This window comes from Aquarana catesbeiana, linkage group LG08, assembly GCF_042186555.1.
Source record: "Aquarana catesbeiana isolate 2022-GZ linkage group LG08, ASM4218655v1, whole genome shotgun sequence".
Classification (NCBI taxonomy): Eukaryota; Metazoa; Chordata; class Amphibia; order Anura; family Ranidae; genus Aquarana; species Aquarana catesbeiana.
Window position 1 is genome coordinate 268,112,447 of NC_133331.1, and position 26,350 is coordinate 268,138,796.

A 26,350-nucleotide genomic window follows, 5' to 3' on the forward strand; every position below is an offset into this window, starting at 1 on the left:
AATTGTGTTTGGAGCGTTTGAGGGATTTATCAACTGACTCAGTGAGAAATAGATCGTATTCCAATCTAGATTTTTCCAGATGAGATTTTGTACTCTGAGATGGATTATCTTGGAATGATATGTAGGCTGCATTAAAATTGAGTTCTAGTTTTTTTGCTAGATTTTTGCGTTCCCGTTTAAATAGTGCCATTTGTCTTTGTATTATACCACGCAAGACAGGCTTATGAGCTTCCCACAGTGTTATTGGGGAAATGTCTGTTGTATTATTAATTGATATGTATTCCTTTAAAGCTTGTTCAATGGCCATCTGATGTAGTGGGTGTTTGAGCATTATGTCCGGTAAGTACCACGTTGGGTCATGCGCTTTTGGTATGGCTGAGGCTATAGTAGTGTATACTGCATTATGGTCAGACCATGGAATCGGAATTATATCTGATGCAATAATTTCTGGTATCATTCCTATTGTTAGAAAAATATGATCTATTCTGGTGAAGGTTTGATGAGGGTGCGAGAAATAAGTGAATTTCTTTTTAATTGGGTTACTTTCTCTCCATGAATCTACCAGATTGTATTTGGAAAGAAGTTGAGAAAAAGGTAATCTAGAGGTTATTTTGGATGGTGTAAAAGGTGATTTATCTAGAAATGGGAGGAGGACCTGGTTCGAATCCCCACACATTATCACTGTTCCTATTTTGTGTGTATTAATCACTTGTAATATATGTGAGAGGAATGGTGTAGGTTGTTTGTTAGGAGCGTAGTAGGAAATCACCGTGATTGCTGTATCCATTATATAACCCATGAGTATCAGGTATCTACCTTCTGGGTCTTTAATTTCTGATGATAAGGTGAATGGTGTGGATCGGTGAAATGCAATTAGAGTACCCCTTTGTTTGGTACAGGCAGAAGCCGTGTAAATTTGTTGATAAAAAGGAGAAATATATTTTGGAGTAGAATCTTTGGTGAAGTGTGTTTCTTGGAGGCATACTATGTGAGCCTTCTTGTTATAGAAAGTACGGAAGGCTTTGGTCCTTTTTTGAGGGACATTTATTCCCTGAACATTCAGGGAAAGTATATTCAGTGGTGCCATGGCAACAGATCAAATAGTTTTGACTTACTTTTTGTTATGCAGAGCTGACTGCGCAGATCAACCTGTGTGGACTGAAGAGATGAAAAGATAGAAAAGAAACCAGTGAATTCTGGAGTAAAGAGTAAACAAAAAACATATGAGATTAGATGATACATTGTATAAATTATTTTTTGCAAGTAATCACAATTTACCCGTGAAAGAGAATAAATATCTCTCTCAGGGGAATAAGTGCCTTCGTCACACTCCCACATAATATGGTTGGGAGAATGAGGAGGGCTAATGGGGGTACACGGATCTTCCGCTTACAGGAGAGAAGTGCTATGTCAAAAGACATCAAAATGATGATTCATTAATTGGAGTGCAGAATATAGTTTTTGTTGAAATTATTTATTCCAGGGTGGTTGTATATGGTTAGTCTTGCCCTAGGCTAAATAATTCAGTTAGAAAGGTACTGTTAATAACTTTGGTATTGATGAAGATAGTTTGAATTATTTTGGGATTTTAACCCTTTTAGAGTAAACAATTACATATTTTATTCATATGTAACTGTTTAGATATGTTAACTCATAAAATTGAGGTTGTATTGCTTCAGATTAGAATAAACAAAAACATAGTTCTAGGAACTAGTTAGGTACTAATATATTTGTTTTAAGAAAAGAAAGAAAAAGCTTCCATTACTTCTGGATTATTGAACATATTTGTCCTAAAAAGTAATAAATCTATTGTTATTACCTGAAAATATATAACTGAACAAGAATTTCCTTATTTCACTTATATATTCTAAGGCTATATGAATCAGAAGTAATAAGAAATATAACAGGAACGTAACTTGATCCCATACAGTGTGTGACTATCAGAATGCAGTTACATTCAGTTATAAATACAGGTTTTTTATAGAGAACCATCTCTTAGTATAATAAATGAAGAGATATCAGGAATTAGGATGTCATTCCATTGAATCTTCTTGGTCCATGGATGATGTGGCATAACGGCCTCTTTTGTGAGAATGATGATTCCCATTTTGTTCAGAAATTTTCTGGGTGCTGCCTGAAGGTGAAGATGATGCCATTCTTCTGCATGTGGGGGTGTTGCTGCTTGTGGGTTCTGTCAGATTTAATTTTAAAAGGGTTTGTTGTAATTCATCTGCTGATCTGCTTCTGTAAATTGTACCTTGGTAGTTAAATCTGACTGAAAAGGGGAAGCCCCATTGATACATAATGTTGTGGCGTTGCAGTTCCATTAGTTGGGGTTTCATGGATCGTCTTTTAGTAATAGTAAGTTGGGATAGGTCAGCAAAAATTTGATAATTGTGTCCTTGAAAATTAAGTTCCTTTTTTTCTCTTGCAGCAATTAGTATTTGTTCTTTCGTTCTGTAATAATGAAATTTTGTGATTATATCACGTGGGGGTCCGTCTTTCTTTTTGGCTGTGAGGGCTCTGTGTACTCTGTCCAGTTCTAAACGTTCAATAAGGATATCTGGCTTTAGTTCTTGTAATAGAGCAGTAATAGTAGATTGCAGGTCTGTCAAGTTTCAGGTATTCCCCTTATGCGCAAGTTTGAACGTCTGGCTCTATTTTCGTAATCTTCGAGCTTAGTTTGAAGTATTAAATTCTCTTCTTTTAATTGTTCCAATTCTGTTATATTTTCTTGGGTTGTAATTTCAATTTCATCAATTTTTATTTCTAAGGCTGCGGTGCGGTTTCCCAGCTCTCTTATTTCTTTGGTTAGGCTGTTTGTTATTTGGTCTGAGGTTTGTTTTAAAGCCTTATGAAGCATCTTTTCAAATTGTAATAATATTACTGGGGATGCTGAGGAGGCTTGTGGAGAAGTTTGTGAGAGGATTTGTTCTGTATCTGACTCAAATGGAGAGTCTTGCTGTGACATTTTCTGTCTGTGAGAGCGCCCTGATGCTGTATCTTGTGAGGTGACTGGAGCTGCTTCAGCTGCAGTGAGTGCCTGTGAGCTCTTTGTGAGGTGATTTTTATTTCTGCCACGGTTTCCTCCCAGTACCATATTTCCTGCCCAAACTTTCACAGTTTGTTCCCTGGGGCAAAAAGGTTCAAATGGATACCTTTTGAGCCTGCAGGCTCCGCTTTGTCCTTCTCTTCTCTCCTCAGTGGTGTGGAGCTCTAACAATGCATGTCTGCTCCACTAGGTTCCGCCTCCTGCACTCAACAAAATGATATTTTAAACGGCATTCATTACTATTCATTACTATTTCATTTGGAGATTCAGATACATCCAAATCTCCGAATAACCAAAAATTTGTCAGAATTCAGACCAAAACAAATTGCACATGTCTAGTGAACAAGGGTTGAAGGAATTTCCTCTTTAATAGCAGCTTCTACCTAACAGTTATGGCAAAGTGGGGGGGGGGGGGTCAGGTTAGACAGACCCTAAATTGAGTCACACAGGGGAACCCCCTTACACTTTCATCACTTATGCCGCGTACACACGAGCGGACTTTCCGGCATACTTGGTCCGGAGGACCAGAGTCCGCCAAACAATCCGATCGTGTGTAGGCTCCTGCTGACTTTTTTTTCCCAAAAGTCCGCCGTACATAGATTTGAAACATGTTTTAAATCTTAGTCCGCCGGACTCGCTGGTCCGACGGACAGGGTATTGCATCTCGCGCTTGCTGCAAAAGAAAAAACAGGTTTTCCTATTGCGGCAAGCGCGGGGCATCCCAGGCCCTTAGGTCTGGTATGGATTTTAAGGGGAACCCCCTACGCCAAAAAAAACGGCGTAGGGTCCCCCCTAAAATCCATACCAGACCCCGATCTGAGCACGTAGCCCGGCCGGTCAGGAAAGGGGGTGGGGACGAGCGAGCGCCCCCCCTCCTGAACCATACCAGGCAGCATGCCCTCAACATGGGGGGTGGGTGCTTTGGGGGAGGGGGGGCGACCTGCGGGCCCCCCCACCCCAAAGCACCTTGTCCCCATGTTGATGAGGACAAGGGCCTCTTCCCGACAACCCTGGCCGTTGGTTGTCGGGGTCTGCGGGCGGGGGCTTATCGGACTCAAGGAGCCCCCTAAAATGAGAGGGCCCTCAGATCCCGGCCCCCCACCCTATGTGAATGAGTATGGGGTACATGGTTCCCCTACCCATTCACCTAGGGAAAAAGTGTCAATAATAAAACACACTACACAGGTTTTTAAAATAATTTATTAGACATCTCCGGGGGGGTCTTCCTCTGGCTTTAGGGGTCTTCCTCTGGCTTCAGGGGTCCCTCCGGTTCCTCTTCTCCCAGCGTCCGGTTGGTTCTGCTCCGCTCTCTCTGGCCTCTTCTCCCAGTGTTCCAGTTCTTCTGCCGGCTCCTCCGCTGTCTTCATGCCGCTCTTTTGCCAGTGGAGGCCAGGACTTCTTGGCTTCTTCCCTCTTCTCTTCTCCAGATGTTGACACAACGGTCTCTCTGGCTGGACTGCTCTCTGAGCGCTCCGATGTGACTTATATAGGCGGAGACCCCTCCCCCTTATGCCATCGCAGTCCCTGGGCATGCTAGGACTGTGACGTTTTAGGGGCGTGGTCAACATCACCCAGTGACCACGCTCCCTAAAACGTCACAGTCCCAGCATGCCCAGGGACTGCGACGGCATAAGGGGGTTCCCTTTATAATCCATACCAGACTTAAGGGCCCGGTATGCCCCGCGACGGGGCTCTCAAGGTATCAATCTCACCGATAAAAGCGGCGAGATTCACTTCCTTTTCTAGTCCCGTCGTACCCGAGTCACGTTTAAAATGAACGGCCTTGTGTGGGCAAGTCTGTTTATTCTGAAAGTCCGCCGTAACTCCGGCGAAAGTCCGTCGCAAAGACAGGCGGACCTAGCCTGCCGGAAAGCCCGGTCGTGTGTAGGCAAGTCCGTCCGTTCAGGTAGTCCGCTGGAAAGTCCGTCGTAAAGACCGTCGGACCAAGTCTGCTGGAAAGTCCGATCGTGTGTATGAGGCATTAGAGGTTTTTTTTTTGTTTCTCAAATCAAACCTTTGAGCTCTCTCAGCTGTACACAAGCTGCTTCAGTGCACACAGCCAGTGCTGGGTCTTTCCTTTTACAGAATGCTTTGCAATATATCTTGCATGCTGATCCCTGTATCAGACGTTCAGTTGTAAAATAAAGGAATCATTTTTCAAGGGGATTTTTGTAATAGGTTTCCATAGCAAAATGTTTGAAAAATAATATTAAACATCCATCAAAAAAATAAAATGAACCCAAATAGGACACAGCATTATAAACTTAGCAGAGGTTTGACCTTTCTTCATACTTCAAAGCTAAGAAAAAAACATTTTGTCCAGAGCTTTACTTTAACCGAACTTATATCATCTAGATATAGTATATCATTTAAAGCAAAAATTCTTGAGCACAATGTTCCATCCTACCAGAATTCTTGCAGTCTCCTTGTAGTCCTGGTAGTCCTGGTGGTCCTCGTGGTCCTGGCATTCCTGGTATTCCCGGGGGTCCTGGGGGTCCCGGGGGTCCTGGTGCTCCTCGTAGTCCAGGCAATCCAGGAAACCCTGTTTAATTATAGCATACAATTTAGCACAATATGAGAGTGAGGTGACCCTGGGCTCACTTTAAAACACAGTTACATAGTTCCATAATAGGTGAGGCTGACAAAAGACACAAGTCCATCCTATGTGTGTGATTATATGTCAGTATTACCTTGTATATCCCTGTATGTTGTGGTCGTTCAGGTGCTTATCTAATAGTTTTTTGAAACTATCAATGCTCCCCACTGAGACCACCACCCTTGGAAGGGAATTCCACATCCTTGCTGCTCTTACAGTAAAGAACCCTCTACGTAGTTTAAGGTTAAACCTTTTTTATTCTAATTTGAAGTAAACCTTTTTTTTTTTTCTTACGTCAACCTCTGGTTAACTTATTTTTTTAGATTTTTTGTAAAAGTAATAAAATGTTTAAAGTGGTTCTAATGACTAAACATGGCTGACTTCACATTATCTTTGGTGACAGACAATTTACTGCATTCGTAAAACGTCTGTCACAGCAAGGACACACAAAACAATTGTTTGCTACATGCTGCATTTTATTGCAGTGCATCATACTGAATCGCATGGCACTGTTCAGCAGCAGAGTGTGTCGCACTGCTGTACATTGCCATGAATGAAGTGTAGTCACATATAGTTTCTACAAAAAAAAAAAAAAAGGTAGCCGTGTGATGTGCTGAATTGGGCACCACACTGTTCCCTATCGCAGTTAGGAAAAGAAAGCTACCAGAGTGGCAGCTGTCTGTTCCTGTGCAAATTCACCCTACTGCATTGCCTGCATTAAGGGCCAGTTCACACCACATGCAGTCAAATGCATTTTTTTTCTGCATCAAAAATGCATAGAAAGCAAGTTATATGGTTTTCAATGGCATAGTTCACACCAGTGCTTGCAGTTCCAGTGCATTCCAATTCCAGAAAAAGAGTAGAACATGCTGCATTTTTCCTGCACTGGACTGTACTGGAACGCTGTAAAAAGCATCAAAAAATCACAGGAATGCACCTAAACGCACCAAAAACACACTGGAACACCCATGTTCTCATTTAAGATTAAGAGAAAAAAAAAGGGGGGGGGGGAATGCACTGGACTGCACCAAAAATGCATCAAAAAAGCACTGGAACGCATCAAAAACACGCATGCAAAAAAGCATCTGGAGCGCATTTCTATGGTGTGAACTGGCCCATAGGTAAAAAATATTTAGGCATCAGTATTGCCCCCTTACCCACCTTATACTTACCTGAGTTCTGGTAGACAGGTGTGCCTGTCTGGAGTGGCTCTGTCTTCTCTCCCCACTCTCACAGGACAGACTGAAAGCAGCAGAAGCCATTGGCTCCCACTGCTGTCAGTCAAATTCTGTGATGAGAAACACAGGGCGGGGCCAAGCCACGCTGTCTGTGTCTATGAACGCCCACATGAGTGCCCCCATAGGAAAACGGCTTCCTATGGGGGGCACTCCCTGAAGAGGAGGAGCCAGGAGTGTGCAGCAGTGGGCCCAAGAAGGGGAGGTTTGACAGCGCAGGTATGGCATGTTTTTTTATTTAAATAAAAACTAAAACTTGACTTTACAATCACTTTAAAACATTTTTATATTTTTTGTAAAGATAATAATTTGTTTATATATATATATATATATATATATATATATATATATATATATCACATAAACACATTTTTATTTGTATGAAAAATAAGACCGATTTTAAAAAGTGCAAATCGATGTAACAAATTTATAAAATTCCCTTTATGATATGAATATTTATACCTCGTTCTCCCTTCTCTTTTCCAGGAGTATCGCTCGGCGTCACTAAAGCCGCATGAAGAAAAAGTAGACCGAAACACAACAGAGCTTTCATATTCTACAGAGGAAGAAAAAAAAATCTTTTATTCAATTTATGCTAATGCCCCCACTCCATTATTGAATGAACTTGCCTTTGCTGATCTCAAAAAATACTACTTGTCATGGAAATTTAATAGCAAGAATGTGTTCTAAGTCATTGACCAGTTGGGGAGGTTTTTACTTTCCTGGAAACACACCAGGAAATCTTCCCAATGTGATGGGGAATCCTCTTCTAGTTGTTGGTGAAACAGGTGTCCCTATTGGATGATCTTTGCTGTTTCAGATCTCATACCACGTTATGTCCTGGTGACGATGGCCACCGTAGCAAATAGAGTGAATCTCCCGAGCGGAAATACAGTAATAAATCATCACAGAGGATTTTACTCTTCCTGACTCTATCCAAAACTACAAATAAAGAAAAAAATATTTTCCATTGAATTGAATTTTTTTCATAGAAAATTTAAAATATCCTCACCATCCAAAAACTAGTGAATTGAAAAAAAAAAGATCTTAAGTCATTTTGGCAGCTGGACCTACCAATACATAGAAATACATGTATTGAGAAATAGAAGTAAGTGCTCATTTAAATGGCACTTAATCGTACAATGGTACTCACCAAGGTAGACACAAGAGTCCTGACCAAGGTAGACACAAGAGACCTGGAGAAGATGAAGCAGAAGATCCAACGTGGTCATCTATATATACTGATATGTTATCTGACTATGTACATATTTCTACCTGCAACCTAAATAAATCAAAATCAGCAAATACAAACTTTGACCCCAAATCTCTTCTAAAGAAAAGAATGACTTCAGTAAGCAGATTTTTAGTGTTTACAAAGACATGCTTTGGTTTACCATGAGACAGAAGATCTACAATTATTAAACTTCTGTGTGCATAACCCTTTTTTTACAGAGATGACAGTAAATGAAAAATAGATTTCAGGAAACATGGCACTGTCAAAATTTACTTCACAGTATTGCACAAATAATTACATTTTTTAAAGTCAGATTTTATTTAAAGATAGAAAAGTTTTCCATTTACATAGTAACATAGAAACACGTTGTCATACAGGAAAGATAGACAATGAAAGATAAAGAAATAGAGGACTAAAAGACAGCACTGAGCACATAAAGTCCCATCACCTGAAAACTTTGGAGGCATTCTATAAACATTCAATTTAACCACAGTTAGCATTGAATGTTGTATATGAAATAAGCAATTGAGAGGTTCATTACATCTATCCATCTGGACCATATTACATCAAATTTTCCATTGTATTGCGGAGGAGGTGTGTATGCCCCCAAATCTCTCCTGAATAAAAGAATGACTTCAGTAAGCAGATTTTTAGTGTTTATAAAGACATGCTTTGGTTTACCATGAGACATAGAAGATCTACAATTATTAAACTTCTGTGTGCATAACCCTTTTTTCAGGATTCATGGTAATACCATAAAGTCAACTTAAGGTTGTGATGACCTTGTTCCAATACCTCCTATGATTTGGTCATCTCCATATTAACTGAGTGACCACCTCATTAAAAACAACCTTCTTGATCCCCTTCAATCTAGATTCCGCCCTCAACACTCCACAGAAACTGCTCTTTTAAAACTCACAAATGACCTACTAACTGCAAAAACCAATGGACACTATTCTGTACTCCTACTTCTGGATCTTTCAGCTGCCTTTGACACGGTTGACCACCCCCTCCTCCTCAAAAAACTTTACTCCCTCGGTCTCCGTGACTGCGCTCTTCAGTGGCTCCCATCCTACCTATCCCAACGCACCTTCAGTGTCACTTACAATTCTACTTCCTCCACTCCTCTTCCCTTCTCTGCCGGGGTCCCCCAAGGTTCTGTTCTTGGACCTCTTTTATTTTCAATCTACACCTCTTCCCTGGGTCAGCTGATTGCCTCTCATGGCTTTCAATATCATTTCTATGCTGATGACACGCAAATCTATCTCTCCACCCCTCAACTCACTCCATCAGTCTCTTCACGCATCACTAACTTACTAACCGACATATCTGTATGGATGTCACACCACTTCCTCAAACTCAACTTGTCCAAAACCGAGCTTATAATATTTCCTCCCCCACGTGCCTCTTCCCTTGACTTCTCTGTCAAGAGCAATGGCACAACCATCCACCCGTCCCCACATGTCAGGGTGCTAGGTGTTATCCTGGATTCTGAACTCTCCTTTCAGCCCCACATCCAATCACTTTCCAAAGCTTGCCGCCTCAACCTCCGCAACATCTCTAAACTACGTCCCTTTCTAACCAATGAAACCACAAAGCTCCTGATTCACTCCCTGGTTATCTCTCTCCTTGACTACTGCAACTCACTCCTCATTGGCTTACCTTTAAACAGACTATCCCCCCCTGCAGTCCATCATGAATGCGGCTGCCAGACTCATCCACCTTACAAACCGCTCAGTGTCTGCTACCCCTCTCTGCCAATCCCTCCATTGGCTGCCACTCGCCCAACGAATTAAATTCAAAATACTAACAATAAGTTACAAAGCCATCCACAACTCTGCCCCCAGCTACATCACTAACCTAGTCTCAAAATACCAACCTAATCGCCATCTCCGTTCCTCCCAAGACCTCCTGCTCTCTAGCTCCCTCATCACCTCCTCCCATATCCGCCTCCGAGACTTCTCCCGAGCCTCTCCCATCCTCTGGAATTCCCTACCCCAATCTGTCAGACTGTCTCCAAATGTATCCACTTTTAGGCGATCCCTGAAAACTTTCCTCTTCAGAGAAGCCTATCCTGCCTCCATCTAATAACTGCACTATTTTCTCCATTAGCTCATCCCCCACAGCTATTACCCTTTTGTATAACTTGACCCTCCCTCCTAGATTGTAAGCTCTAACGAGCAGGGCCCTCTGATTCCTCCTGTATTGAATTGTATTGTACTTGTATTGTCTGCCCTAATGTTGTAAAGCGCTGCGTAAACTGTCGGCGCTATATAAATCCTGTATAATAATATAATAATAATAATAATAATAAATGTATAAGGGTGCCCTGCACGTGGTTACACCAACACACTGTGAATTCTCTCTAAGATCAGTTCTATAAAGAAAGTCAGCTGTAAAATGCACTCTATGAAGGATATAAAGCTGTGCATATGGGAGAGCAAAACCAGTTGCATGTGCTATAGTATATCTTCTCAGAGCTCCTCGGAGAGAGAAACCAGATCCTCCTCCCATCTGTGTTTGCAGGGGAGTGGAAACTTAAAAGAGAAGTAAAGGATTTTTTATTTTCAGATTCATACTTACCTTGGTGGATGCAGCATCAGTCCGATGCTGCATCTGTCCCCTGGCGTCTCTGCACTGAGAACCAAAATATCGAACACCACCAACATTGCTCGGTTTTTAGAGCTCCGTGAGCAGAGAGTTGTAGACTGTCAGTCACAGCTCTCTGCTCTGCCCCCTCCTCACTCGCTAGAGCGCTGGGCTGTGGGGGAGGCGGGGGTGGCCAGCTCAGGCTCTCAGCGGCTCACTGAGAGGCTGAGCCGGGTGTCAGTCCAGGCACCTGGCAGATCCAGACTGTATTGTTGTGATGACGTGGTGCCTGGACTGACATCCGTGATGTCAGCAGAGAGTGGACTTCAGCCCGCTCTCTGCTGAAAATGGGTCGCAGGAGTGCAAAACGAACTGCACTCCTGTGATCCATAGGAGAAGTCCAGCCAAACGAGCTTTGGCTGGACTTCTCCTTTAAGGAGAAATTTCATTAGCAACTGTATATACAGTATTGAGATACGCCCCTTTGGTGGATTTAGCTTAGAGGTAGGCAGGCCATAGATGATGCAATTTTATTTCCTCCAACCTGTGCTTGATTCCCTCATCACCACAGCTAGTGTTGATGGGGGAAACATTTTTGTAGAGCAATTGTGTTCTCCCGGCAGGGGGGCGTGGGGAGCTGTCCCTGCAAGGAGAACACTGATTATTGCTAGCAGCTATAGCCACTAGCAATAATCGCATGTAAAGATCTGACATTCGGGTTGTACCCAAGTTGCTTAATGGATCGACTTGGGTACAATCAGCCTGCCCATTGATGGTTCGAAATCTCGTCTGGTCCCTGATGAACTGGCCAAAATTCGAACCATCTATGGCTGACTTTAGAGTATAAAATAGGGACTCAGAAAAGAAGGAGAAAGTAGGATGTTTAGTATGAAGCGCATGGCATAATTGTAAATATTGATAAAAGCATTTTTAGTCTAAGGTTGAATTTTAAGCACAATTGTTGAAAAGATTTTAAAATTTCCTTTTGAATAGAGTTAAAAGAGTTGTGACTCCCACCCCCTCCAACCCCTGAAAGCCCTCAAGCAAGTTGAGTTCAGACAACATTTCATTTGACCAAAGTGGGGTATATCTAGTGTGGCCAGTTACTGCCAGCAAGTGTCTAGCTGCCTGCCATACCTTGCACATAAAATATGAAGTGGGACATAGGGGCTGTAGAGTAAAAATAGGAGAATCCAATGTGTGCAATGGATTTTTACCAAGCACTAAAGAGGAATGTATATTATAGGAGGACGTGTTTGGGGCGCAATTCTCTCAGCCAGCCATGTGTTGGAGTTGGTCCACAATAAAATAGGTATAACTAAAACTGGAAGTGGCAATTTATCAGATAAAAATCTAGCAAGCAGGCAAAGCACTTCAGGAGAATAAGGGGGTAAATATACATTTGCTACAACACAACTCAACTCAAACAATTTAAGGTGCAAAAGGATATATCTACCATGTTACATAGTTACATAGTAGTTGAGGTTGAAAAAAGACACAAGTCCATCAAGTCCAACCTATGTGTGTGATTATATGTCAGTATTACATTGTATATCCCTGTATGTTGAGGTCGTTCAGGTTCTTATCTAATAGTTTCTTGAAACTATCAATACCCCTGTTGTGACCACCGCCTGTGGAAGGGAATTCCACATCCTTGCTGCTCTTACAGTAAAGAACCCTTTACGTAGTTTAAGGTTAAACATTTTTTTTTCTAATTTTAGTGAGTGGCCATGAATCTTGTTAAACTCTCTTCTACGAAAAAGTTTTATCCCTATTGTGGGGTCACCAGTACGGTATTTGTAAATTGAAATCATATCCCCTCTCAAGCGTCTCTTCTCCAGAGAGAATAAGTTCAGTGCTCGCAACCTTTCCTCATAACTAATATCCTCCAGACCCTTTATTAGCTTTGTTGCCCTTCTTTGTACTCGCTCCATTTCTAGTACATCCTTCCTGAGGACTGGTGCCCAGAACTGGACAGCATACTCTAGGTGCAGCCGGACCAGAGTCTTGTAGAGCAGGAGAATTATTGTTTTATCTCTGGAATTAATCCCCTTTTTAATGCATGCCAATATTCTGTTTGCTTTGTTAGCAGCAGCTTGGCTTTGCATGCCATTGCTGAGCTTTTCATCTACTAGGACCCCCAGGTCCTTTTCCATCCTAGATTCCCCCTGAGGTTCTCCCCCCAGTGTATAGTATTATAGTATTGATAGACTAGTTGCGGAGCGTGGGAGCCATGTGGGGTCCCATACTCACTACTAAATTAGGCCAGGACAACAGGTGTGCGGTTCCCAGAGGCAGCAGCCGGTGTCTTAACTGGGAACTGAGGAGGCGGAGCCAAACGGCACCCCAGTGGGGCAAACCAGAGGACAGGCATGGTGCACATGTGGGAGTGTGTCCCCAGGAGTCTCACTGAGTCCATGTGTAATGGAAACTGTAGGCGTAAAAAAAGTATAATAATGCATTAAGTACTAATGATATGTATATATCTCTGTATGAATAAAGAGCCTGAGCCAAGAATAATAAGGACATAGGAGACTGAAGGGAGAAAGGGAAATGGCAAAGAAATGCCAGCAAGTGATATGAATCAGAGGAATGAACAAGAGAGAAAGAAAAAGAGTGAAAAAAAAATTAAAATTGAAATTGAATTGGTGACAGAAAAGCAAGCAAAAAGTAAGATAAATGCTCATAGTGAGCCATGTGCAAGTAATGAAGTGTACCTGGAATTGGTGGAAGTAGGTGAGTCTGGTAAGTCTAGGCAGGTGAAACAGCAGGTGTGTGTGTCCTCTGTGATGCAAAGACTAAAATGCACATCATGTCAGACCTCCAATATATACCCCCGTGAAATCCAGCAGGGCTCTGCCCACAACGCCATGGTTGGATGACTGACACATGAGTGAAGGAGGCACCCAGCGACATGGGGGGCGTGCAACCGCAAATTCCTTCCCGATGCATCCAGATGGCCCAATGTGTACAGCCGCAATGACATCGCAAAATCGCAGATGCCATGCCGCCGGAACACATGCATGGCGTCGAGGTGTAGGTGTTCTCATCCACTCAAAGAGCAGGTGGGGACAGTTGGAGACAAGAAATCTCCCTGTATACACCTTGCAGCTCACAGGCAAGACAATGGTGCCGCTACCACAAAGGAACTACACAACAGGGGGGCCTGAACGTGTGCCAATGCTGGAAATTGCAAACTAAACACTAGCGAGTCAATTGTATGAACCAAATAAAAATATATAGTATATCTACATGGATGCATGTAATGACCACAGACTAGGTTCGGGCTGTCTTCCACCCGGGTTCAATATTGAAAAAATAAAAAGGGTCTGGTGTCACCAGTGACCCACTTCCATCCCTGAAATATGCAACAAAAGATTCGCCCTAATGGGACTTTAAGTGAGGTGGGCACCATTTGGCCAAAAAGCATCATACCAGTAATTGGAGTATACAGTATATGCGTTTATTCAGGTAAAAGTCATACATACATTGGTATCATCAGCAATGGCCAGTTGTAAAACAACATACATGTAAAATGGATAATGGGTACATAAATGGATAATAAACATGTAATATACGGGCACCTGGTGTACCCTATGAACAGAAAACATGTGATACACAAGCATCAAGTGTACACGACACATTTCGCGAGACTCAGCTCGCTCTTCAGGGGTTAATGTGTGTACAGATGTACCTAAGATGTAAGAATATAAATACCGTATTTATCGGCGTATAACACGCGCCGGCGTATAACACGCACCCCAAGTTTAGGAGAGAATTTTAAGGAAAAAAATTTTTTAGGAGGGTAGTTTAAGGAAAAAAAAACTTACATTAAAATGCCCATCAATGCAGCCTTATCTGTCCATCTGCAGCCTTTTCAGTGTCAGTGCAGCCTTGCCCCAGTGCAGTCTTGTCAGTGCAGCCTTGTCAGTGCAGCCTTGTCAGTGCAGCCTTGTCAGTGCAGCTTTGCCCCAGTGCAGCCTTGTCAGTGCAGCTTTGCCCCAGTGCAGCCTTGTCAGTGAAGCTTTGCCTCAGTGCAGCCTTGCCCCAGTGCAGCTTCGTTAGTGCAGGTCTGCCCCAGTCAAGCCATGTCAGTGCAGCTTTGTGCACTCGGTGTAGATTCAAAAAATGGCGCCGAGACTGCAGGGAGCCGAGATACACATACTCGAGTGTTCTCGGCTTTTTCCGGCGCCGCCGTCACGCCCAGTCCCGCCCCTGGACCTGTGTTATGTCCATCATAGGGCGGGACTGGGCGTGACTGTGAGCGGCGCCGAAAAAAGCCGAGAACACTCGGGTATGTGTATCTCGGATCCGACAAGAGCCGAGATACACATACCCGAGTGTTCTCGGCTTTTTTCGGCGCCGCTCACAGTCACGCCCAGTCCCGCCCTATGATGGACATAACACAGGTCCAGGGGCGGGACTGGGCGTGACGGCGGCGCCGGAAAAAGCCGAGAACACTCGAGTATGTGTATCTCGGCTCCCTGCAGTCTCGGCGCCATTTTTGAATCTACCCACGGCTGTGTATGTCGGCGGCGATCGCGGCAATTGCCGCGATCGCTCCGATGACACAGAAATCGGCGGGGATCGGCCTATAACACGCACCCACGATTTTCCCCTGATTTTCAGGGGAAAAAAGTGCGTGTTATAGGCCGATAAATACGGTAGGTACTTTTTGCTTGCTTTTCTGTCACCATTTCAATTTCAATTTGTTTGTTTTTTTCACTCTTTTTCTTTCTCTCTTGTTCATTCCTCTGATTCTTATCACTTGCTGGCATTTCTTTGCCATTTCCCTTTCCCCCTTTCAGTCTCCTATGCACTTACTATTCTTGGCTCAGGCTCTTTATTCATACAGAGATATATACATATCATTAGTACTTAATGCATTATTATACTTTTTTACGCCTACAGTTTCCATTACACATGGACTCAGTGAGACTCCTGGGGACACACTCTCACATGCGCACCATGCTTGTCCTCTGGTTTGCCCCACTGGGGTCCCGTTTGGCTCTGCCTCCTCAGTTCCCAGTTAAGACACCTGCTGCTGCCTCTGGGAACCACACACCTGTTGTCCTGGCCTTATTTAGGTTCAATAAGTTTTTATTGTATATAAAGTAATTTTCCAAACGGAAGATGAAAACATGAACAAGACCAGATGCTCAACATCGGGCAATCTGGTTTAGTAATAAAGAAACATACATAGGCAGATCAATACAATGTTATGCGTTCTGACCTCAATATGAACATAGTGTATTATCTCAACAGCTTTCAGAACTTTTGCTATTAGTCGTGTTACCAAAAATTCCCGAGATCTGGACGCCCCAATGGGATCATGCTGCGCCCAGATGTCAAGGAACTCAAAATGAATAGACAAGTAATCTGAATACCAACAGCATATAGACGTTGGTATTTAACCAATCTGTTGGAGGTTGTGAGGAAATTGATATTAAAGGACAGAATACTATAGGTTAAAAATCTTGGCTATAGATAGCCCAAAAGAGTAGTATAAGAGTAAAGAAAAGCGTTGGAATGACAGGTAGAGGAAAGAAAAGAGGTGGGGGGAGGAACGGGAAGGAAGACTGGCAAGGTAGGTAGGAGAAGGGGGGAGAGGGGGGAAGGAGGGGAGGAAGGGGGACAGCGAGCCTCGCCCCGAGTCGGGACCTATATTGTTAGGTTGTTTGTGTAGAACTAGTAGATTTTGTTACTTGGCTAGGTGCCTTCATAGCTGTGAGCCTGCTTTTTAGCTTATCTGAAGTGGAGTAATGCCTCCATATGCTCCAGATAAAGGAGAATTTTGTGTATTTGTCTATGGCTCTGGCCTGCATTTCCTCCATAAGCATGGTATTGTTTATTTCACTTACCCACTCTAGAAGAGATGGGGGAGTGGTGGATTTCCAGTGTCTAGCGATTAATTGCCTACCACTGCTGAGAAAATTTTTTAAGAGGTTGTGTTTTTGTGACTTGATTTTACCAGGTAGTATAGATAGGAGAGCAATGAAAGGAGAGGGAGTGAGTGATTTATCGTAAATTTCTGTATAAATTTGGAAGATTTGGGTCCAGAACGGACCTATCACGTCGCATGCCCACCAGATGTGACAATACGTACCCTTCGCAGAGTTACATCTCCAACAGATGTCGGTGGTTGATGGAAACATGATCCTGAGATTCGTTGGCACTCTATACCATCTGGATAAAACCTTGTAATTTTTTTCCTTGGTGTAGCACGAAATGGCTGATTTGTGGGTGAAGACAAAAGCTTTACCCCATTCAGCATCAGTTATTTCCCTCCCGAGTTCCTCTGACCATGCTTTGGTGTAATTGGGTAAGGTATCATGGGTGTGTTCTATAATCAGTTTGTAGATCAATGAAAGGGTGTGACGGGGGGTTTCCGATAGTGTGCATAATTGTTCAAAGCCAGTCAAAGGTCTGTGAATCTGTTTGGAATCATGTAGTTTTTTACAGTAGGCTGTCAGATGTAGATGTGTTAACCACGTTACGTTGGATGATGTGATGTTTAGTCTTGACGTGAAAGTACCATGTGTGCTGTTGACAAATTGTCATGCTGTGGGCCAAGTGGCTCTGTTCTGATCGTCTATGATTTGTGTTGAACTGCCTTCTGGGAGGGCTGGGTTGTCAAATAGAGGGGTAAGGGGACTTGGTTCAGTGGAAAGTGAGTATCTTTCTTTTCTGCGGTACCAGGTTAATAGGGCATCTCTGGTCAGTGGAGACAGGTTAGTAAGAGATCTATGAGTCTATGGCAAAGCCCGGAGGTCAATTGAAGATAAGTCCTGTTCCACCAAAGTGGAGGCTTTAAGTAGTGGGCGGGGAAACCACTCCAGTAAACGGGAAACCACTGCTGCTGTGTGGTAAAGTTCAAAATCTGGGAGGCTTGTCCCACCTTTGGAAATGGGGGCACATAAAAGTTTGTGTTTCAGTCTGGGATGGTTTCCCCTCCACACGAATCGTATGGCCATAGAACGAAGAGTGCGGAAGAAGGCAGCCGGCAAAGCAATTGGGAGGGCTTGAAATAAATACAATAATTTAGGGAGTATGTCCATTTTCAACACGTTCATGCGACCAAACCATGATATTGGCAGGTCCCCTCGGCTTTCAGTGAGGCGTCTGAGTTTCGTGAGAAGTGGACTGTAATTTAGGGCGTATATTTCCGAGGCACGACTTGGGATGGCTGTACCTAGGTATGAGATAGATTTTGTTTGCCATTGGAATGAGAAGTTGGCCTTAAGGGAGGAAAGGGTCGACTGAGGTAGGGATATGTTCAGTGCCTCTGTTTTAGAGATATTCAGCTTATAATTACTGAGACCACTGAACCGGTTGATCTCGGCAAGTATGGATGGTATACTAATATGGGGATTGGTCACATAGAGGAGCAAGTCGTCTGCATAAAGGGAAAGTTTACATTGTGAGGACGGGGTCTGTATCCCTCGTATATCAGGATTTGCTCTAATAGCTTGGGCTAGATGTTCAATTACTAAGGCAAATAGGAGAGGGGGGAGGGGACAGCCTTGTCTCGTGATATTTGAGATAGTGAGTTTCTCTGATTGGGTTCCATTAACTAAAATTGTGGCTGAGGGCTTAGAGTATAATGACATGATGTGGGCTAGCATTCTAGGTCTTAGTCCTATTTGGGAGAGAGTAGCCTGAAGAAAGGGCCAACTGACCCTATCAAAAGCCTTCTCCGCATCACAGGAGAGAAGGCAGGTCGGTATGTGGTTACGATGGGCATATGCCACGAGGTGGATAGTTTTGGTGGTATTGTCCCTAGCTTCACGTCCAGGGACAAAACCCACTTGATCTCTATGTATTAGATTTGGCAAAAGAGGTGGGATACGGTTCGCTAGTATCTTAGCATACAATTTAAGGTCTATATTTAGTAGGGATATCGACCTATAATTAGAACATAAAGAGGTATCCTTGCCTGGTTTTGGGATGACTACTATTTGGGCTTGTAATAAAGTAGGGGAGGGAGATAAGTTCTCATCTATGGCGTTGAATGCTTTGGCTATCAGGGGGGATAACAAAGGTGCAAACGTCTTGTAGAAGCGTGAGGAGAACCCATCTGGACCTGGGCTTTTACCATTCTTTAAGTTTTTTATGGCAAAATGGAATTCGGAGTCAGTCAGGGGGGATTCTAAGTCTTCTGCTTCAGAGGCTGGGATAGTTGGGAGTGCAGTTTCCTGAATGTATGAGGACAGTGTTTGAATCGGAGAGTCTGTTTGGAGTTTGGGTGACGGTGTCTGGGGCTTGAGATTGTATAAGGTGTCATAGTATTGACGGAATTCTACTATGGAAGAGTTATTTATTATTTTGCCTTTATTGGGTGAGTTAATACAGGGAATAGACTTCCGGGCCTGTCTGAGTTGAAGAGTCTGCGCAAGATGTCTGCCACACTGATTTGCTTGTGAGTAATTGGCAAATCGCCCTTTATCTCTCGCTACCAGTGAGCGTTGTGTAAAGATTTGCAAGAGGTCTCTCCTAGCGTTAGTGAGTTCTAGCTGAATTTTTTCATCGGGGGATCGTTTATGGTCCTCCTCTAAGGTGGCTATTAGGGACAGAAGACGTGTGATGTCTGCTGTTCGTGCACGTTTTAATCTAGAGCCATGTTGGATAAGTTTACCCCTAATGACGCATTTGAGTGCTTCCCATTTCATTAGTGGGTTGGTGTCGTCACGGGCATGGTCTGCAACAAAGTGTTTGATGGTTTGTGTGATGTCCTGGGTGCATACTAAGTCCGAGAGCAGATTGTTGTTTAATCTCCATGTGGCTCTCTTTTTTTATGTTGGTATGCTTTCCAAATTCATATGTATGGGGGCGTGATCAGACCACAAAGTGAGGCCTATCGAGGCGGTGGGTGAGAAATCCAGTAAGGATTGGGAGATGAAAATGTAGTCTAATCTACTGTAGTTGGAGTGTGCTGGGGAGTAGTATGTGAAATCTTTAGTGGAGGGGTGTAACGTCCTCCAGACGTCCACTAGAGATAAGTCTGAAAGAAGTGTACGTGTTTTGGTCAGGGAAGTCGGGGAGATTGAGGACTTACCCATTGAGGTGTCAAGGCGTGGTATCAAAGCAGCATTGAGTTCTCCTCCCAGGATCATGTTGACCGTGCTAAATCTTTTCAGGCGAGTAGATACCTTGGAGAGGAATTGCAGTTGATCCTGGTTTGGAGAGTAAACATTGATTATAGTATAGATCATATTCATATATGAAAGTTTTAAAAAAACATATCTCCGTAGTGGATCAATGAGGGTGTCTAGCACATCTGGTGTGAATGAGACATGAAACGAGATCGAAACCCCTTTAGATTTCGCTGAGGGGTTGGTGCTGTGGAACCAAGTGGGATATTGTTTATGGAGGAGATGCGGAATCGTGTCTGACCTAAAATGAGTCTCCTGAAGGAGTAGAATTTGGGTACGGTTTTTGTGAAAATGATATAAGATTTGCCTCCTTTTCTCTGGGGTGTTAAAACCCCTGCAGTTTAAAGAGGAGACTTTCAGGGGGGTTTGCACTGCCATGGGGAAGAGGATTTGATATTTAGGTATACTAAAACAAGGGAGAGCCTCGCCATCTCCAGGGGGACGGGTGAAAAGAGGTAGTAAAGAAACCTCCGTTAGTATTGAGTTGTAGAATAAGTATAAGTGGAGGGGTAGAGAGAAAAACAGAAAGAAAACAGAGGAGGAAAAACCTTGGCCTCAGAGGCCGTATAAAGAACATTGTGTTCTAAAGTTCAGCTAATGCCGCTAAGGGCGCTGAAAACCCTATGTGGGGGGTAGTGGTCAGTCCACAGAGGGGCCCGCACACACCGGGCTACTAAAAGAAAAAGGAAATAAATTTGAAATACTTCTATAACTTTAGCAACTCAGGACCCGCAGAGTCGCAACGCAATCGCTAAACTATTATGAGCTGTCCAGCCGGACTAAACCCATAGGTGAGGTCCGATAATCTAACTGTCTGCAGGGTCAACAATATGAAAATAACAGTACAACATAAAGCAATGAGGGACGGGGTGAGGAGGGCAGGGTCTGGGGGGGACCCATAGTAAGGTAGGGAATCACAGTATTGGTTTGGGATCTCCGTTAACTGAGAAAGGACCATGCTGCTAAGAACACAAAACAAAACCTGTGTGTGAGAAGAACAAAATAATATAGCAAAACATAATGTCCCAACAATACTGTAACCATAAAACCGGGGCCGCTTCATCGGCGCGGTGCCTGTGAAGGAAAGAAATGGTTAATCAGAAGTTCTGCGGCGGGGGTTCATCCATCTGTTGCTTTGGGGAAATCAGACTTTGAGCGTTTGTTCTTCCTAGATTGTTTTTGCCAGCTCGATGCGATCGGAAATCCAGGAGTCGCTGCATGGATTGGCCAATCCGGGATGTGGATCTGGGGCAGTTCGAAAGTCCCGAGGAACTTTGGGAGGTCACCCAGAGTGCGAAATGTGGCCGACCGTCCTTCATGAGATGCAAAGAGGTTAAATGGGAAACCCCAGCGGTATTATATGCTTTTCCTGAAGAGCTCCTGTGAGGGGTTTCAGTGCACGTTGCATATCCAGGGTCAGCTTGGAGATGTCTGGTAATAAAGTCACAGCAGCATCATTAAAGTATATGGCGTCTTGGGTGCGAGCTGCATGCATAATAGCATCTTTAATCGCATAAAAGTGGATTCTGCAGATCACATCTCTGGGATGTTCAAGGTTTGGGTTTTTGGGGCCGAGGGCTCTGTGTATACGATCAAGTTCTATGGGAGATTCTTTATCTTTTTGGAGCAGGTCATTGAATATGGCTATGACTACAGGGGCCAGGTCTTTATTTTCCACAGATTCCGGGAGGCCGCGTATACGTATATTGTTACGTCTGGCTCGGTTTTCTTGGTCATCCTGGTGATACATCAGTTGCTGTATCTGTAATGTGTGCTCCTGCAAGATGATTTCATGTGACTGTAGTGTAGAGACAGTCTCTTCTACAGTTTGTTCCACATCTTCTAGCCTGCTTGTGACATCCTTGCGCAGCTCAGAGATCTCCTGCTTGTAAGAGCGTTCAAGTCTCTGTACACATGCCTCAAAATCATGTCTGGTGGGGAGAGCTTTGATGTAAGCTTCCATGTCCCATCCACTAAAAGACCGGTGCGATGTTGGGGAATGACATGCAGAGCGCACAGATTTATTCTCTGTCTGGGGGGGATCTAGCACGCTGCCTGGTTGTCACATGTGGTGTGGAGCGCTGTGATGTAGCTCCTTGTGAGGCCGCATGTGAGCCTGAGGAGCGGGTCAGCGCCATCTTGGATTTGGGGGGGCCATGCTGATTTTGTCCCAAACGTATGAAAAAGCAGTCGATTTCCCCCTCGGTTTGTGTATCAGGGGTATGGCGTCCTTCTCCCCCACCTCTCTTCCCCATTACAGACCTGTCTGCAGAGTTCTGGAGTCGCTGAGAGCCTCTATTAGTCCGGTGTGTGCGGGAGCTCCTGAGAAGCACGTCTCACTCCTCCATGAGCTAGGCCACGCCCCGTCCTGGCCTTATTTAGTGGTGAGTATGGGACCCCACATTATGGCTCCCACGCTCTGCAACTAGTCTATCAATACTATACCACCTACCTATTTATATTCTTCCATCTTAGGTACATCTGTACACGCATCAACCCTTGAATAGCGAGCTGGGTCTCACAAAACATGTTGGGTACACTAGATGCTTGTGTATCACATGTTTTTTATTCATAGGGTACACCAGATGCCCGTGTATTACATGTTTATTATCCATTTATGTACCCATTGTTCATTTTACATGTATGTTGTTTTACAACTGGCCATTGCTGATGATACCAATGTATGCATGACTCTTACCTGAATAAACGCATATACTTTATACTCCAATTACTGGTATGATGCTTTTTGGCCAAATGGTGCCCACCTCACCATTTGGCCAAAAAGCTAAGCTGTACCCCGTGTTCTATGCATGTCCATGCATTGTTTTTATGGCCTTTTGTCAGTTGTATTTTGTGAGTACCCACTTTTGTATAAAACATTTTTATAATTAAATTATCTTTGGTAATGCACTAGATGTGCGCGCCTTCCATTTCTGTTTTTCTTGTATACTATTAATGTTAGGCTAACTGGTCTGTAATTCCCAGGGATGTATTTGGGGCCCTTTTTAAATATTGGTGGTTTTCTCCAATCAGCTGTTACCATTCCAGTCAGTAGACTGTCAGTAAAAATTAGGAACAATGGCCTGGCAATTACTTGACTGAGTTCCCTAAGTACCCTCGGGTGCAAGCCATTTGGTCCCGGTGATTTATTAATGTTAAGTTTCCCAAGTCTAATTTTAATTCTGTCCTCTGTCTAAGATCTGATTACTACGACGTTTTCCATGATTAGTTATCTGGTGAGTTTGTTTTTCTCCTACACAAGTGATGGTGGAGTAGGGATAACTAAGATTACCTGTCACTACACCGACTCTTTGGTTTTGGTGTTTGGACTTTTCTTTGAGGATTTTTTCAAAATTGTTTTGGTTTAACTATTATGAAATATTGTGTTTTTCATGCACTGAATGTTCATTTTCATTTGATTTGAGTTAGCGTTGACCTTTTATATATATATTTCTTTTTTTTTTTATCTTTAAAAGGTTTTTTATTGAGTTTGTCAATATGATACAGAGACAGGGTTACAACACATAAAGAAGAATGTAAACTAATATAAGTAACAAATTTAGTTAGGAAGCACAGAGCCAGAGTGATCGTATTTAGAATTACAGTAATATATATTTACAGATACTTATGTATACTGATATTTGCTAGTCCATAACACCCAACATTTGTCGAATTTATCACAATAAAGTGAATTCATTGCTAAGAGACGTTCAAATGTATAGTTTTGATGCACTTTTCTGATCACCTCGTTTATATTGAGTGTTAGGGTATTTTTCCAGTTTTGGAGTACCAGGGACCTGGCTACTAGTAGTATATGGGTGACTATGTGTCTCATGTTTTGCGGAAATTTTTCTAGCCCTATTAGTAGGATAGGCAATGCGGGATTTGGGGACGTGAGTATTCCTGTAATGGACGATATGAGTTTAAAAGTGTGATTCCAGAAGCTAATTACATTGGGGCACTCCCAGAACATGTGGAGAAGGTGACCTTTATGTCCACAGTTCCTCCAGCATAGGGGTGACGAGTTGGGAAACATGTGTGCAATTCTGCTCGGGGTGTGTTGCCATCGGTTCATCACCTTTATTGAAGATTCCCAGTGATTGATACAGTGTGAGGCACGGTGTATAGTTTGAAACATGAATTTCCATTGGTCTTCAGTAAGCGTTTTACCTATGTCCATGTCCCACTTCATATGTACTGCTTTTTTTTTAAACACTCTTTTATTTTGTAGTGTGTTGTAATATAGTGATATACCCTTATTGTTTTTAGCCCCTTGAGTGAGGTGTCGCCAAATGGAGAGCGGGAGTTTGAAGGTACCTATTGGATTTTTTTTCATAAAGTGAGATACTCGCAAACATGTAAAGAGCATATGTTGGGGTAAATTATGTGCTTTCATAATATGTTCTGCTGATTGTGGGGTGTTATGTGTGATGAGGTCCTGTACTTTTGTTATCCCATAGTTGGGGAGCGCTTTCAATGAAATCATTGGAATATTAGCTTCAGTCATGCTTAGAGGTAGAGTAAAATCTATTGACTTGCTGTCATAAAGTGTGCGTGTTAGGAGGAATCTCCAAGCTTGTAATGTTATGGCGATAGTTGGGGGTAGGTGTTTGAGGTTCCAAGGTATCCAAGTGTCTCCCAAGAGGACCGTTTGTAGGTCTGGTAAAGGACCTTTTCTATGTCAACCCATAGTGGATTATCCGTGGTCAAAAACCAATATTTGAGTTGGTCAAGTCTAGTTGCCCACATGTAATCATGTATGTCTATCAGACCTGCACCCCCTGCGGATTTGTGGGGTATTAGGTTGAGTTGAGAGCATCTTGCTTTTTTGGATCCCCATAAGAGTTTCCATTGGAGGTTAGAGAGGGATTTAAGATAATGTTCGGGAATAGCAAGTGGAAGCACTCGGAACATGTATAAAATTTGAGGGAGAATCATCATTTTAAATGCTGCTAGCTTACCTAACCAAGATAGTTCTCTTTTCGCTAAATTACAAGTTTGAGTTTCTAGGTTGTGAATGAGTGTCTTCATATTAATGGCCATTAGTGAAGTAGTATCATTGGTTAGGGTGATGCCCAGGTATTTTATGCCTTTAGTGCTCCATTCGTATGGGAGGGAATGTTGTAGTTCCAGACAATTTGCTTTCGGTACACCCAAATTAAGTATGAGGGATTTTGAAAAGTTTACTTTGTAATATGAGACATCACCAAAAGATTTCAATATTTCGTGTGATGCTGGGAGGGATTTTAGTGGGTTTGATAGCATAAGGATCACATCATCTGCAAATAAATTGATGACATGGTGGGAGGTGTTAAAATGGAATCCATGTATATCAGTGTGAGTTCTAATGGCCTCGGCCAGGGGTTCAATCATGAGGTTGAAGATCGTTGGGGATAAAGGGCAGCCCTAGCGAGTACCATTAGATATTTGAAATGGAATGGAAAGCATGCTGGATGTGTACACCTGCGCAGAAGGGCAAGAGTACAGGGCCAGCACTGCGTTTAGTATATGACCACAAAAAACAAACTTTGACAAAGTCATCGACATATATTTCCAGTGGACCCTGTCAAACGCCTTCTCTGCGTCAATTGATAGCAGAGAAGGCGTTTGTTTTTTAACAGCATAGTGGATTATATTGACCATTCTCCGTGTAGCATCTGAGGTTTGTCTCCCCTTCATGAAGCCCATCTGATCGCATTGTATAAGGGATGGTACACATTCCGCTAGTCTTTGTGATAAGAGTTTTGCATATATCTTTATGTCTGTGTTTAGTAGGGAGATTGGACGAAAATTAGGTGGTGTATTAGGGTCTTTGCCTGGTTTGGGCAGAGTAACTATGTATGCCTTTAGCATTTCTGGGGGAAGGATGATGTGTCTGCTGCTTTTGTAAAGACTTGAAGAAGATAAGGTGTAAGGTGTGATTTGTATATTTTAAAATATTCATTGGAGAACCCATCAGGTCCTGGCGATTTGCCATTAGGTAGGGAGGCTAATGCATTTTCAATTTCAGGTATATTGAATGGGGAGTTAAGTAAGTTGATTTGGGATTCCGATAGGGAAGGTAATTTTAGGTTGTGAAGAAAGTTTTGTATATTTGGTAGAGTTGGTTGGTGTGTGGTAGAGTCATCTTTAATATTGTACAGACTGCTGTAGCAATTGGCAAATTGGTTGGCAATGTCCTGTGGGTTAGTAATTTTGTGTTTGAGCATGGGGTGAATCAGATGTGCGATTCTTGTTTTGGATTGTATTGCTTTTATTCGATTGGCCAAGTATTTGCCTGCTCTATTAGCATTAGCGTATGAGTTCAGTTTCAGTCGGCGTAGGTGGTGGTCATATTGTTGGGTCAATAGGTCTCTTAGTTTGTTTCTCAGTGAGGAAAGTTGTTGTGTGAGATTCAGATCAGGCTTTTGTTTATTTCGTGATTCTAAGGATTGTATGTCCGACAGAATGGAATCGATATGGGCTTTGTGTCGCTTTTTTTCTCTAGCACTT

At 43.0% G+C, this 26,350-nt stretch overlaps 2 protein-coding genes across 3 annotated transcripts in view; both read right to left on the reverse strand.

The window, feature by feature from the left end:
• The window catches only part of LOC141106431 (conglutinin-like), a 228,813-nt gene that overhangs the window by 150,266 nt on the left and 52,197 nt on the right, over positions 1-26,350 (reverse strand). The window lies entirely within an intron of this gene.
• Positions 1-26,350, reverse strand: part of LOC141106430 (pulmonary surfactant-associated protein D-like) — an 89,128-nt gene that overhangs the window by 10,552 nt on the left and 52,226 nt on the right. For both annotated transcript variants that reach the window (XM_073597207.1, XM_073597208.1), the window contains exons 2-4: positions 8,037-8,079; positions 7,346-7,439; positions 5,460-5,594 (exon numbers count right to left, since the gene is read on the reverse strand). In XM_073597207.1, the coding sequence (XP_073453308.1) occupies positions 5,460-5,594; positions 7,346-7,439; positions 8,037-8,079 (272 nt within the window). The remainder of the gene's footprint in view (positions 1-5,459; positions 5,595-7,345; positions 7,440-8,036; positions 8,080-26,350) is intronic.